The sequence below is a fragment of the Falco biarmicus genome, chromosome 8, assembly GCF_023638135.1.
Source record: "Falco biarmicus isolate bFalBia1 chromosome 8, bFalBia1.pri, whole genome shotgun sequence".
NCBI classification, from domain to species: Eukaryota; Metazoa; Chordata; class Aves; order Falconiformes; family Falconidae; genus Falco; species Falco biarmicus.
In genome coordinates this window covers 1,186,084-1,200,580 of record NC_079295.1, presented here as the reverse complement: position 1 = coordinate 1,200,580, position 14,497 = coordinate 1,186,084, and the positions used below count along the sequence as shown (strand labels likewise).

Genomic DNA, 14,497 nt, shown 5'->3' with positions numbered 1-14,497 from the left:
CTGTTTTTAAAGTTTTTAGAAACATGACAACTTGATTTCTTCTTGAAAACAACACGTGCTTTTTTGGTACTTGTCTTTAGAGCAGCCAACTCGTTCATATAAATGAGTTGTATGTGTATGAATTTTCAATTAAAGGATGACTGGCAAATAATATCAGCAGTTGTATATCTGTCTTAGATATGCTTGACTTTTAACGGGAACAGGAAACTTCATTCTTGGAAATTTAAAGACTGCAGAGTAACAAGACACTATTGTAACTAAGTTGTAGCCAATCAATTTATAGAGTCTGCTTTTCAGGACTAGATTCATATTAGTCTGGTGCATTTTTTCTGTCTGAATATTAAACATGCTCAGTAATAGAAAGTTTCCAAGCAATCCCAAAGCTCTTGGTTATTACCCCATCATTCGGGGGGGTGTTGTTTTTTTATTTCTTCCCTTTTTTGCCATGCCAAGCAGTCTTTCACCACACAAATGCAAGCCCCAGGCCAGCCCACATGATAACAAAAGGTAGTACCTGACCTGATGTTAAGTATATAGGGGATGCGTGTATTGCAAAGAGAAGCTAATACACCCTGGGATAGCGGAAACAGACACTAGAATGGAAAGAAGTTCTGCTTGGGGATAGGGAGCCAGGATCCTCCTCCAGCAACTGCCTCACTGACTTCTGCCTCCTCATCTCTGTCCTACCCTCTGTTGTGGCTGCTGCCAAGGTGGGCTCCGGGAAGCCATGCTCAGGGGTCCTGCGCATCGGCACCTCCCCCTCTTGCTCACGTTTGATCCCTAGGTCTGTGGAGCCGTGTTGGATCGGTGAGCCAGGTATGCTTGAGTCAGCCTCGTTTGAGAAGTCAAAGCCATCTGGGATTCAACATATAACATTTTAGTGCTTTTCTATTCCATTCTTGGCATTCCAACCCAGGCAGGGAAAATAGAATATTTACGTGGACATGGAACAGACACAAAACACTACCCATGCTTAGTTAAAAGTCGTGAGAACATCCACAGAGAGGGACAGGTGGGCTACACTGTAGACCAGACCAGTAAACAAATATAATGGCAACTATAGTGAAGACAAACATGACCCACAGTCCTGAAAACAGAAGACAGCTACTTGTCCTGGACATCCTAATTCAGCTGAAGACCAGAGGCCGTCAAATCCTTTTGTTCATGCGTCGGGGGGAGGGTGGGTGGTGTGGTGCACGCAGTGGAAGAGAGTACCATAGGAAAATATGCAATTCTTGTTTTCAGACTCTTTTACCCTCAGTTTAATTTTAGGTTATTCTACTTTTTACTTTCAGCCATTTATGCAGCTTGTTTTAGTCAATGTTTTGTACATGCAGCAACAAAGCTTTACAAGTATGACAAACTGATTTCAAAGCAAGCTTTTTGTTAACACCTACACTGAAGATGTTATCATATCAAGGTGAATATTTATTATATACTTTTCCTTCATAGTCAGGCACACTTCCATACAACCTAAGTACTCACAGAGGAAAAATATGGACTAATTCTAACCTATCCAAAGATATTTTATAACATGGCCCATCTCTAAATTGGGCCATATGGTGGTAGGAGTCTGATGTTCAGCTAGTCCCTCTCCCACTGCCTTCAGCAGCTTTAGGTATCTGGAACCCTATCAAGGTCTGGATAGTAACATTCATTCTCTGAGCTATTTATGATAGGAGGCAGTTGAGTTTTAATGTGTATTAAAGAAAGCACTCAAATTCTAAGCCAAACTATCTCTACAATGTCATGCCACGTTACATGGAGGAAAAAAAAAAAAAAAGCAGACTTATTCAACATTTTCCAGCTTTTCCATTTTCTCACCTACCTCATGGGTTATCACCAAATCAAAAACAAAACAAACACTCCAAATGTTCATGTTCATGCAATGCTCTGAAGATGTAAAATACTATACATAGTTATGGAGTATCACTTTTCAAAAAACAAACTAAAAAAAAAAACAACACAAACCCAACCAACTGTTCTGCAAACATTCAAACTCAAAGGCCAGATCACAGTGATGATGATGAATACAGTCCACTACAGTACTTGCTCTTGGCAGAGAAAGCTCACCTTCTCTTCTCCAGCGATGACGACGGATTGAAGCTGTTGTAATAGCAGTCCGAGAAATCCTCGGCACTGTCGGGGTAACTTCTACTTTTAGTACCTTCTGGCCTTCTTGTGATGCATCAGGAGCATCAAAGGGCAGTGAGTTCTTCATGGCATTTGCAACCTAAGATAAAAGTAAAATGCTGTACCTCTAACTGTCCTTGATTGCGCTAATGGCAATATTAGATCTCTGGCTGAATACAGAAAGGGAAATAACCAGGAATTGTTAATTATGCCAAATCCCCTCCAGACGGACGGCCCAATCCCCATGAATCACAGTTGATAACTCCATTGAAAAGTTCATCACAAACCTACTCCCAAAAATATAGCTGAATTGTCTCCCCCCCCTTTTTTTTTTTTTTTTGAAGTAATTTATTTTGTCCTATGTTTGCCACCTGTACCGACAGAGGTAACAACCTACACAGGAAGGTGTCCATCCAAAAGAGACTGCAAAACTACAAGAAAAATACCATTTATGTTTTATGACAAGAGTGTCATAAAACTAAGTCACAGGCCAAGCCAATGTGAACAGCATATAGCCTTGTGCATGGGGGAGACAGGGCCAGTTTCCAGCCCACCCTACCCCGTACTAACACACCCCCCGCACCAAAAAAAAAAAAAAAAAAAAAAAAAAAAAAAAAGCCACCACCAAAAAAAAAAAAAAAACCAACCAAAAAACTAACCAAGGGGGATTAGCCTGCAGGTACCTGCAAGATTTAAAAAATAAAAACTGCAACCTAGCCAACGAGCATAAAATTATTAAAATGCATTCATCTTTATTATATCTGATTTTTTATTGTAATAGCCTATTATAAAGTCAGAAGTTTTGCTTTGCAGCTTTGAGAAGAACAAGTGACTTCTTTTGGCTTTGATGTTTTAACTACTTCTTTAAATTTCCTATAAAATGCCGTTGTCAGATTAGAGGCTTGCTTTAAAAAAAAATAAATAATGAAAAGCAACTTTCAGTTAAATGTTTCATAGTTTACAACTAAACTGTTCAAAAAGTGAACTTGTGTACCAGCTCTTGAAAAGCAAGTTGAGTCTCTGTCATGTACAGTACTGAACAATAACAAAGTTGCTGCACAGAACATACGACTTAAAATGTAAAAAATAAAAAGTAAAAAAAAAATAAAAGGAATACACCATGATTTTCCAAAATCTTATAAATGTATACAACCAACCAGCAATAAAAATTAGACACATTTTAAATTTAACATCACAACTTCATAGGTCTGTTTCACAGACATCTGACTTCCTATATGCTCTTTACTCCCCCAGTAATGAAGACAGTAGTTAGAAGTGTCAGAGAGATTTAGACTTAAAACACCTACTGAAAACGTAACCTGCTAATCTCTAAAATTAGCAACAGTTCCCACCATAATTTGGGCAGGCTATTCTCTCCACTACAGTTTCCAAGAAACACTGTGAAAAGCAATTTTACATTGCCTTCTAACGGATTTTCTCTCGTATCACAAAAAACTTGATTCTGCAACTTGAGAGAACAGAGTTCACTATGTGGCAAGAGAAACATATTTACTTAAAAATACATGTGGTCTGCATGTCTTAAATCCATTCAGTCTACTTGTTAGCTCAAGGCAAAGGCATGTAAACCCTATTCTAAGCCACAGATAAAACTGTAAGGTTGACTGTTCTGTCCACTCAAATAAAATACAGATCTGCTTTAGAGTATGTATCTTTGCAAGATAATCCACTTTCCTGACAATGCATATATACATTTTTCTTCCTTTAAGACCATTTTCTTTTTCTAAGAACAGGCATTTTGTTTATTGTATAAAGACTTGTGGCTAGCTGATGGAGTAGTATCAACTGTTTAGCACATGATTACAATCAAGCACTTCCTAGGTTTATGCTCTAAGCAGCATTTTCGTATGTTCCCCTCAACCTAGTAACAGAACTACCACGCTTTTAAACCTCATCAATGTTGTCTTGATAGTCTTAGGTTGCCAGAGGACTTGGAAATGTAAAGGACAACCAACAAATTCCTTGAACTTCCAAAGCCCACAGATACCAAACCAGTTTAACTAATTAAGCTGTCTTTTGTTAGCATTCACAAAAACACAAACTACAAGAAATCTACTAAACCACTGGAACAGACCCTATTAGCAGAACTTCGTATCACTTGTCCTGTGAAGATCTCAGATAACATTTGATAAAAAGACTATATCAATGCATATGGCATGCCATAAAAGCTCCATGAATTAAAGGTGCTTATTCACATTACAATAAAGTAAAAGTGACTCTTCTACAAGTTATAGCAGGCAAATCACCCAGCAACCATGAGAAGAAATTAAACCATTTCAAACAGTAAAGCCACAGATCACAGCACATTAACTAAATCAAACACTTTCCATTACCTGAGGGGCTGGAATGGCTGCCACATAGCTGATCCTGATCTCCAGCTACTGTTGCAACCCTGTAACTCCCCATTAAACATCTTCTACACCACCTTCCTGTCTGACTTCTAACCAGCACAAAAGATTATTGGCACCATCACAGAAATGCTCCTTATCATTCTACCTTCCACTTGCCCAACACCAATTTACCCTTTGCTAGCCAATTCTCTCAGCCTCACTTGTATTCACACACAGGCCTTTTCCTACACCATCCTCTTGAAATGGTACAAACTGCATTCACCCTACCCTTGATCACGTTAAAGACTTCAGAAGATCATTTGCGCTGTACTGTGGCAAAGCAGATAGAAGTTCAACAATGGTTTGCCTTCCCACTGTCCACTCACTGGAGTTGCACCCTCTTTTGAATAGGTACCCTTCTCAGTATACAGGACTAAAAACTAAAAATTAGTAGGAAAAAGCTTCTGCAACAGGGCCAGAAAAGTGACAGAGCATTTCTGCTTGTTGAACCTTTTAACAGCTGGCCCTTTCTAACAGCACAAATTGCACTTCTCAGGACTGAGGAGAACCATATGGAGACAAAAATCAACACAACAGTCAAACTTTGAAACAACCTAAACAACCAGTTTGAGTCACAGCCCTTCTCCACCAGAAAAAAAAACAACCAACAAACCAACAACCTGCAACCCTTTGGGATGCAAAAAAGATTTCCTCACTGTGTCTAACCCAGCACAGCAGGAAAACAAACAGCACGATTCAGACTTGGCACGCCAAGTCTGCAACTATTGATGGCAAGGGAGGGCTGGTTTCAGGCCAGACATCCACTCTTGCCTACCCGAAAGGAGCTCTAACAAAAAGCATCCAACAAAACCAGCAAGTACATCAATAAAATACACTGGATAAAGGTGCTGTCACAACAGGGACTTGCTGATCCATACTTCTTGTGTACTAGGCTAAGGAAGCCTGTGCATCTCTGCACTGAAGACAAGGATTTCTGTCTGAAACAAGTGCAGAAGTTCAGAGAAAAAGACTGACCGGAATGGAGCTACTCCCCAGGTCCAGGCTAGCTTGGTAGCAACACTGAGTCTTGAGGATTAGTTTCCCTCTACAGAAACTCCCAGTTTTCATGTCTATGAAACCAATACACAGTGTTTGTTAATAGAGATACTTTTCCCAGGAAAAAAAAAAAAAACACCTTTCCCTTGCAGTCTCTGGGTAACAGTGAAACACTGCTTCTACATGACAGATATTTCATAGCTTTCTGATGCTGCTATTTCGGATTTTTTCTTCTTTTTAAGTCCACAGGCAATATAAACCTAATTAAACAAAAGCATGGATCTACCATAACGTCAAAAATATTTTTTCAAGAGATACACCCAAACACAGGGTCTGTGATGTTTCTCATTGTAATGCTGACTGATGGTATTCCTATAAATATACAAACACCTCGAGTACAGATATCTAAAAATAATTCTAATGTGGGGGTTTGCCTGAATATTAAATGGACTTCAAAGAATTTGCTGCTGTTAGGAAATCCTACGCTTACCTGGGATGCTGCAGAGACGGTATTTTATTTTGTGTCAGTATCGTTGAGTTTAAAATAAAAAAATTATAATACTGCTAAATAACATACAAGTCCTGGAAAATGCAACAAGGTGAAAGGACTCCAACCTTTAAAAAAGTCAAATCACTTGAATATGTAGCACAAGGCCAAGGACATGCAGCTCATTTTTTAATAAAGCTGACAATTTCTGAAAGCTGTTTTTTGAAAATTGTAGAGAAACATGAGAGGAAGCAAGGCAATGATCAGAGTATTAAAAAAACCCCACAGATGTGCCTGCACACATACGCATGAAAAAAACCCAAAAAACCAGATGTGACTGTATGCATATGCACAAAAAACCTGACAACTGGGGAAGAGGGAAAACTGGTGATGTCATCCCACCACTGACACCAGAGAGGCTGGGGGGAGTAGCTTTGGAAAAAAACTAAAGATATTCCAGATGATTCTTACAATTAGAAGTAATCTCTAAGGACAAATTGATTAAAAATGAACAAAAAGGACTGAAAATTGTCATATCATCAAGTTTCAGATCCTCCCACACACCTTTTAAATGTAGTAGTTTAATAGGGTGGCCCAATTCAGCAGGCTAAATATTTAATTTAAAGCTTTCAATCTGATACAGCGATGAGTCATTTCCAAAAAGAACTATTATAATAATTCAATGGGTACCAAGCATTTAAAATGCAGCAGTGTCAGAAAGCCTGCGGATAAATTTTATAGCCAATATTAATTCATCAAGAGAATAATTTTACGTAATTTATTGCAGAAGAGAGGGAGCTCTGACTGCCACATAAAAAGATTTTTCCCAATCCACTCCTTTCTCAGTTATGTAAAAAGCAGTGAAATTTTACTGCCATTAGTTCAAGAGAGCACTGAAGGCTTCTAGCCACAATTCTGATGCAGAAACCGAGACAAGCCTATTTTACTTTATTCTCCTTAATCTTCCCTCTTATTTTGATCCTGATTCCTACACCTGACAAAAAATAAAATCCCTCCAATCCTTTCTCTCTGTCAGCCTCCTCATCCTTCCCAATCACATCCACCTGCATCCAGCAGAGTTTCACTACTTTCCCCATTTCATTTCTCTCCTCTTATGATCAGAACAGCAAGTATAGTGGAAACTGAAGAAACCCCATTCAGTCAGAACTCCTCCTTTCTATTGCTGTTCCTCTGAAGAAGGTCAAGATTAAGACCTCTGTGACTTCGATCAATCAAAACCTGACATTGACTCTGTAGATGAAGCGCCTTTTCACTTTCAGCTCTGTCCTGTTGTTGCTTTTTCTCCTCTGTTACCAGTTAAACCACACAGCATATTCTCAGCCCTGCTGAAGGTCTAGAAGCGAAGAAAACACCTTTTTTGCAACCAAAGTCCTATGTCATATAACCCTCTGATTAAGCTTCTTTGAATAACTCATTGGTAGCTTATGCCAAAACAACAACATTTTGATCCGACTGTAATACATCAGAAAACCCTGGCTTTCAGCATCAATGAGTCCTAGGAGATCCCAACACCCTAGCTTAATATGCAAGCAGAAAAAAGCATGGTATAAACTGCTATGTTGAAACACCAGCTGTTAACAACCGCTTGCATTTGGAGTGCAGTAAATGGCCACAAATGCTTTCATTACCAGTCCACTTCAGAAACACATCCATACTCCTCTTAACTAAGACCACAAACTTCAATGGATTGTTTCTTACCAGCAGAGGCTGTGAGTAGAGTTCAAGCTGTGCTCTGTAAATTATGTCCTCCAGTACCTCCTGGCCAAGATCCCACTGACCATTATATCTAAAAAGTAAAGATACATATTTATCTTTCATATCTTATGAACTCAAACTTTTTTTCTGCCCAAATCCAACTCTTCACTTCTTTGCTTATGTAGAAAGTTTAACTGTATATACACCCCAGCCCCTTCACTTGTTTTAGAAGTATAGACAAAGCATTATTTTTTTACTAATCTTGTGGGTATAACAAAAAAGCTGCTCCCCGTCACCTTCAAGCAAGACCAAGTTGATGCCATAATCAGGACAAACTGAACGAATTTTTAAAATAGGGTCAAGATGTAAAGGTTAACACTACCCCCAGAACTGAATTTCCATCAGAAATTTATTTTTGCTACCTCAGAAGCTACTGACATTCAAGAGGTCTGCATTTCATTAGATTATCTTGGCATCCAAGCTCATTACACTTGTGAACAGAAGGTATCTGGTGGTAGTGGAAATTTGGGGAAAAAAAAGAAATGAGAAGCCCAACTCTCTTCAGCACCTGCTGCTGGCCCTTCTTCACCTAATTCAATGCTGACAAACATGTTTTCAAATTATCAGTTGGCCAAGTGAGCAAGTAACAGGAAATATACTAATCAAATTACAAGCTTGTGTTACGAGTTTAAATATTTTTTTCAATCATAAACCAACTAGCATTTATATTTTAAACCGTGTAAAACCAGACATTTCTCTTTATAAAAAAAAACCCAACACATCCACTTACATGGCATAATAGACACCTGTGAGCAGCTGCACCATGAAATCGGGGTCTAATACCACTCTACCGCAGCGTTCTTTCCAGCGTTTCTCATGCTGCCGTGGAAATCCACTCACACACAGCCTGAAAAAACAGAGCATTGTAACAGAACATTAACTCCACAAACACTACATATGTCTTTACATCACAGATATTTTAATTTTTAAAATATAAGTACACAACATCGAACATTCTTATGTTGCTCTCCCAGTCATGAAAGCAGTTTTATGGGATGTGGCTTGCTGATAATCCCATGTTATTCCCATATAGCCACCATTAATTCCATCTGTTTTCTTCAAATCATAACCCACTTCTGAAGAATAAGGGTGGCAAGATGTTCTCTACTGCCAGCCGCCAAGTAGCAGACTCTCCCCAAAATACAGTAACCAAAACCAACCTTCTTTAAAGGAAACATTTCAGTGGTATAAAAGAACTGTGACATCTCTAATCTAATGTATGACGACAGCATGCGATCACCTTTTACCTGAAACTGGGTAACACAGATACTGTATTCCTGAGAACCGCTCTCAGCTGCCCGCTGAAAAAAACTTTTGACCCTTGAAAAAAGGCCTGCCTTCCCATATACTGCATTGCACTGAGTCTCCACAAAACCCAGAATAGTTTATTCGTAACTTTAATATCTGTATCTATCATGGAAACAAAAAATGATCACTAATACATAATAGCTGCTGCACTGTTTCAAAAACAATATAAAAATCCCTTGCCTACAAAATGTTGTCTCTTCTCTACCCAAAGAATGGGTCTAATTTTCAGATGCAGGAAAACTGAACACATTTGGCAAATTTTGCATAGCTACAACTCAAGTGAAGATAATGGAAGCACAGCAACAAATAACCCATTCCCATTAGAAAATATAGGAAAAAAAATAGGCTATAATCTTAGCTGCATATCTGTGTTACTACAGAATATATGTTGTTAGAAGGTAGTTAATTTCTTCTTTGCTATGTAACCAAATTGCATGTAATGCTTTTCTTTCATGGCAGTATCACGCTGAAGCAAACAGGCTACAAATCATAACATTTAAAGACATTCCTCTGGGAGTAGCAGGAAAGAGAATTTATTTCATTTTAGACAAAAATGCTGGTAAAAACCAGGCATATGGGAATATCAGATATACTAGAGATTTTTCAGAACAAAAAGCAGGGATCTTTGCCAGCCAGAAGCTTCTAAGACTATTCAAGTAGAACGTTATATAAAGGGCACATATAAGACTTTGAGAAATCACAGTACTGAATTCTCCAGAATGTGGGATGTTATTATGGGGGGGGGGGCGCGGGGGAGAAAGGAAGGAAAAAACCCCACAAAAAAATCCCACCAAAAAAACCAAAGAAAAACCCAAACAAACCACTAAACCCCAGAACATTGTACAAGCACTTCATATAAACCATCCTCAGAAGCAAGACATTAATATTTGGATGTAAAGGAAAGTGGTGGTATTCCTGACAGGATTTTTTTAGCTAACCAAACTGAAAAATGTCTAAAAGACAGAAATAAAAAAAAAACAAACCAAAAAAAACCCCAAAACACACCAACCACAAATCAGTCTGAACAGCTTCAATTAATTTTCAAAAAAAATTGCCTCTTTTTTTCTTCTTTCCAAGTTACATAAAGTTATTTATCTATAACTAGAATGAAAGCCCACACAGCAGTAACATCACCCATGTGTTTTATCTGTATGCAAGCACAGGTTCAAATTTCCAATTAAACTGTACGAATGACCGGTGGTTCAATATTATAAGTTATTAAACACAACAAGTAAATTAATTCTTTCTTATTTAGAAGTCTAGATGCACCCTGCAAGAGTCTCTCACCTGGAACCCATCCTACAAAGTGATTGGTAAGAAGAGGCAGGCATATAGACAATAGCAGAATTGTAGCACAGCATAAGAAAGCTCAGCACCTCAAACCTGAAAAGAGATAAGAGCAAAATCTTGCATGGTTTAAGTTCTTCATATTTTATCAGAATTTAACACAATCTACAACTTGGTCTCAAAAAACACCCCACAGGAAAAATTTTAGAAGTAAACACATAAATCCCAAAATCCTCTTTCATTATAATTCACTAACTTGAAACAGGCTACTAAAGGTTCGGTATTAAACACTTAAGATTATTATTACTGAAATTTATTAGTATATCCAGGAACTATGGAGGAAATGGCATAATATTTGGACAAAGTTACAGAACTGGACAAGCCTGCAATGCATTCAAAATTATTTTATCAGTTTTCTCAGAGCTGGCTTTAGGTAAAGTTGGCAGTCACTAGAACAGCAGGGTAATTTCTCTCATCCTTAGTTCTGTCTGTCCACTCAACTGCATTCCCCTTTTCCTGTGGAAAAAGCAGTCACAGCCTCAGAGCCAAAGCTGAATTTTGTTACACTTTCAGGAGAATTTGAGTTGACAGACATAAACCCAAAGATATTCCTGATGGACACAGAAATGACAGAGAAGCTAGTCTCTGCTAAATTAACTAGCAAAAGAACATACAAAACTGGGACAAACAAGAAAAATACTATACCTCAAGATTACCAAGACTTCTACCAAGAACTACCAAGTTCTCCAGATTTATTTCCAAGCAGTCAATGGAAAGGACTGAATACTTCATATATTCAGTCTTAATGTTTAAGGACTTGTTAAATGCCTAGTGAAGCACATCCAGTATTAGAATACATCCACCTACCGGTTCTGTGCTGTGAAGGTTTCTCTTTGAGGATGAAGATCACTATAAACTACTCTGATGAGATCATGCTGACATAGAGCTCCTTCAGTTAAAGCCATGGATCCAATAGTAGAGGGCTACAAGTAGGTGCCAGAAGGAAGAAGGAAGGACAGGGGAGAAATCAAGTCATAAGTAAAAGGTCTCCAAAAACATTAAAACTCCTACCCACCCATGCCAAAAGACATGCTTGTCTTGTGATCTGTAAAAATTAAGATTATTCCAGAATACAGTAAATCTAAAAAGATTACCTAATTTCATTACTATAAACAGCTTCCACACTTAAAATAGACCAGGTGAGAGCAATTTTCAACTTTTATTCTTACATATCCATTTACAGTAAGTCTGTCCTAATTGCATAAACCTTTTGTGCAGCAACAGTAGAGAAAAAAAAACACAATACCAAGTTCAAACCATACTAAGGAGGAATTAGAAGAATGAAGGCTACTTTTATACTAACGAATAAAGAGGCAAAAAACCACACAGTTGCAACTACAACACAACTGAGCTCTGTTCAAAATGGGCACTGTCAGCAAAAACATTTCAACATTTACATTCCTTTTCTTCTACTAATGCTATTGAATTCGATTAGACTAATTGCAAGCTACTGACACTGAAAACTTACTGCAACAAGATGCATCTAAAATGGCCTGTTGTGTCAAATGGATCCAGTTTTCACTTCTCTAATAGATCCAATTCTAATTTACCACAGCAGCTCTCTTACCTCATGATATATGGAGGGTTTTGATAACGAAGGGATCGTGAAAGATAGAACTTTGTTGTTTCCGTCTTTGTCAGCAATTTCCTGCATTAAAAAAACCAGAACCAAAACCCAAAGAGAAGTAAGGAGACAGGACTCTGAATCATTTTCATCTCTTAAAAGGCGTTTAACAAATAAGAACAGGAAGCAGTCAGATGTCCTGATCTAGTAAGACTATTAACACCCCAAAGGTCTCTGCACCTTTGCAGAATATCAGCAAATTTGCATACCTATTTAAAAAGTGGAAAAGACCTCTATCACAGACTGTTTTGCAGTACTGGTCTGCAACATTTAAAAAACACAGCACTGGCTCCTTGATCAGTGTGACTTCATCAAAACCAAAACTGAACAAAAAGCTTTTCTAGCCCACCTTTATAACATTTATTTATAATAGAATTGCGTAGTAGAGCAAGTTTACACTTTAAGCCCAATTGATCTAGAAGCACGAGGGCTGATGAGTCACTTGCTGACAATGGGCAGTACTTCATAATAAATGCACCATAGAGAAAAAAGTGAAATCAAGCGGACTGGCAGAGTTTCTTCAGGCATTCTATCTGTAAGAAATACACAAAGTTTTTTCAAAAGACTTTTAAAGCAGTCAGATTTTATATTTGCTAGGCTACTAATAAGCAAACCCAGCAGTTTTTAAAGCAAATATACCAAGAGCAATTACAGACGACTGTACCAAAAAGGAATCTAAACCCCTGCCTTTTCACTTTGTACAGCAAATTTCCAAACAATGACCTCTAGTCATTCCAGTTTATGTGAAAACTCAGTCCAAGGTAGCACAGCACTCGTAGCAGGCTTTAGGGATCACAGCAGGAGGACTGTTGATAGGATTTAGCAGAATGCAAAAGGTTTATCCTCATCTTACACTTCTTAAGTGTTGAGACAATAACTTCACTCCTTCAGTCTCAGTATATGTGCAGAAAAAATATCAACAATTTGATCAAAGGGAAAAGTAAGTGGGAGCCACTGTCCATTTTGAGGCCCCTTTCTTCCCTAATCTGGAGAGAATGGAGAAATTGCTGTCCTTAAAGAACATAAATGACCAACATGACTTTCAAAGGAACTATAAAAGGACCTTTATGAGAAAGCCATCGACAAAGATAAACATGCTACTTCTTACAGAGTAAACTACCAAAAATCAGCAAGCAGTTTCCAATTTTTTTCCTAAAAGAACTGAATCTTCCAGTTAAGAGTTGATGTAGAGACACATAACAAGAATTATATTTTTTTTAACAATCAGTTTGATTGTTCTGTGTTTTCTCATGTGTAGAAACACGCAATTTAAAGGAGGGGTTTACTATGATAGTAAAGACAAGGACGATGTTTCAGTGTAATATGTTTTAAAGTCCTGTACACAAAAATCCCCATGAGAGAATGCCTATCTTGGCAGTATTGCTAAATTTATCAAACCACTCCATAACGTTACAAGAGTAACCATTTCCAGGCCAAGGTAAGGATATAAAAAACTACTTTTACATCCAACAGCCAAACTTCATGTACAGTTACTTTTACGTATTCTTAAAATCACAGTTCCACTCAAGACAACTGTGCCTCAAATGTACACATACATGCATCCAAGTTCTAACACGCAGAGTGGTTCAGCTTCAAATTACCCCGAAAAAGACATATTCAGAGCAAGCAGGGGGTGGGGTGGGGGGCAGTGACACATATTAACCAAGCATGTTGCCCTGACAATCATCTCCATAGAAAGCTGTACTTTTCAGCACTGAGGACTACTTAATTACCTTACAAACACAAGTTTATAACAGTTCAAGAAAGCCCATGAGCTGATCCTTTTCAAATGTTTGTCACAAAAAGATTATTATAAAAGAAGTATTTTTTGCAATACTTCTTACTAAATCTTCATTATCTTATGCTATCCTGCAGATTAAATATGATTTCATGTAAGCATATTACAATTTTAAATATGTTGTTCCAATAATTTACTTTATTCCTAGTGGTCAGTGACACAAAACCTCAGAGCAAAGCTTTCCTCAGCCATTCCCACTCATCTCACTCACCAAATTGTAAATGCCAAGTAGCAATGCTTCAATGCAGCCATTACTCTGCCTATCCCTGCTGGCAGTAAGACGCAGATATACCCAGATCAACTCTGGCAAAAACTGCAGTGTGAACCTCTTGAGCCGAACTTCAGAACTACGATAAAGTTCAAAGAGCTGGTGGCAAACAGGCTCCAGGAGCTGTGGAAAGGCAAAAAGGCTAATGAATTAAAGAGAGAACAAAATAGCAAATATAGGGGCTATATCATATAGCCACTGCAGGCAGTAAAAATTGCACTCCTCAATGGCAAGCAAGTGAATGAACCAAAGTGATAACTACATTCCTTTGAAGGACACCTGCAAGGACAGACCTGAGGGGCACTGGCATGCAGTATTGGGAAATGTGGCCTTACTATAGCCACCACCATCT

The 14,497-nt window shown here is 38.1% G+C and overlaps 1 protein-coding gene across 8 annotated transcripts in view; it reads right to left on the bottom strand.

The window, feature by feature from the left end:
* LOC130154051 (hyccin 2) overlaps positions 1–14,497 on the bottom strand; it is a 73,684-nt gene that overhangs the window by 29,140 nt on the left and 30,047 nt on the right. For 6 of the 8 annotated variants that reach the window (XM_056349700.1, XM_056349702.1, XM_056349703.1 and 3 more), the window contains 7 exons: positions 14,089–14,268; positions 12,023–12,103; positions 11,263–11,378; positions 10,396–10,491; positions 8,531–8,647; positions 7,744–7,831; positions 2,074–2,233 (listed from right to left, as the gene is read on the bottom strand). In XM_056349700.1, coding sequence (XP_056205675.1) covers positions 2,074–2,233; positions 7,744–7,831; positions 8,531–8,647; positions 10,396–10,491; positions 11,263–11,378; positions 12,023–12,103; positions 14,089–14,268 — 838 coding nt within the window. Of the gene's footprint in view, positions 1–687; positions 856–2,073; positions 2,234–7,743; positions 7,832–8,530; positions 8,648–10,395; positions 10,492–11,262; positions 11,379–12,022; positions 12,104–14,088; positions 14,269–14,497 lie in introns of all 8 variants that reach the window. The other 2 variants (XR_008823592.1, XM_056349705.1) reach the window with 1 other exon arrangement.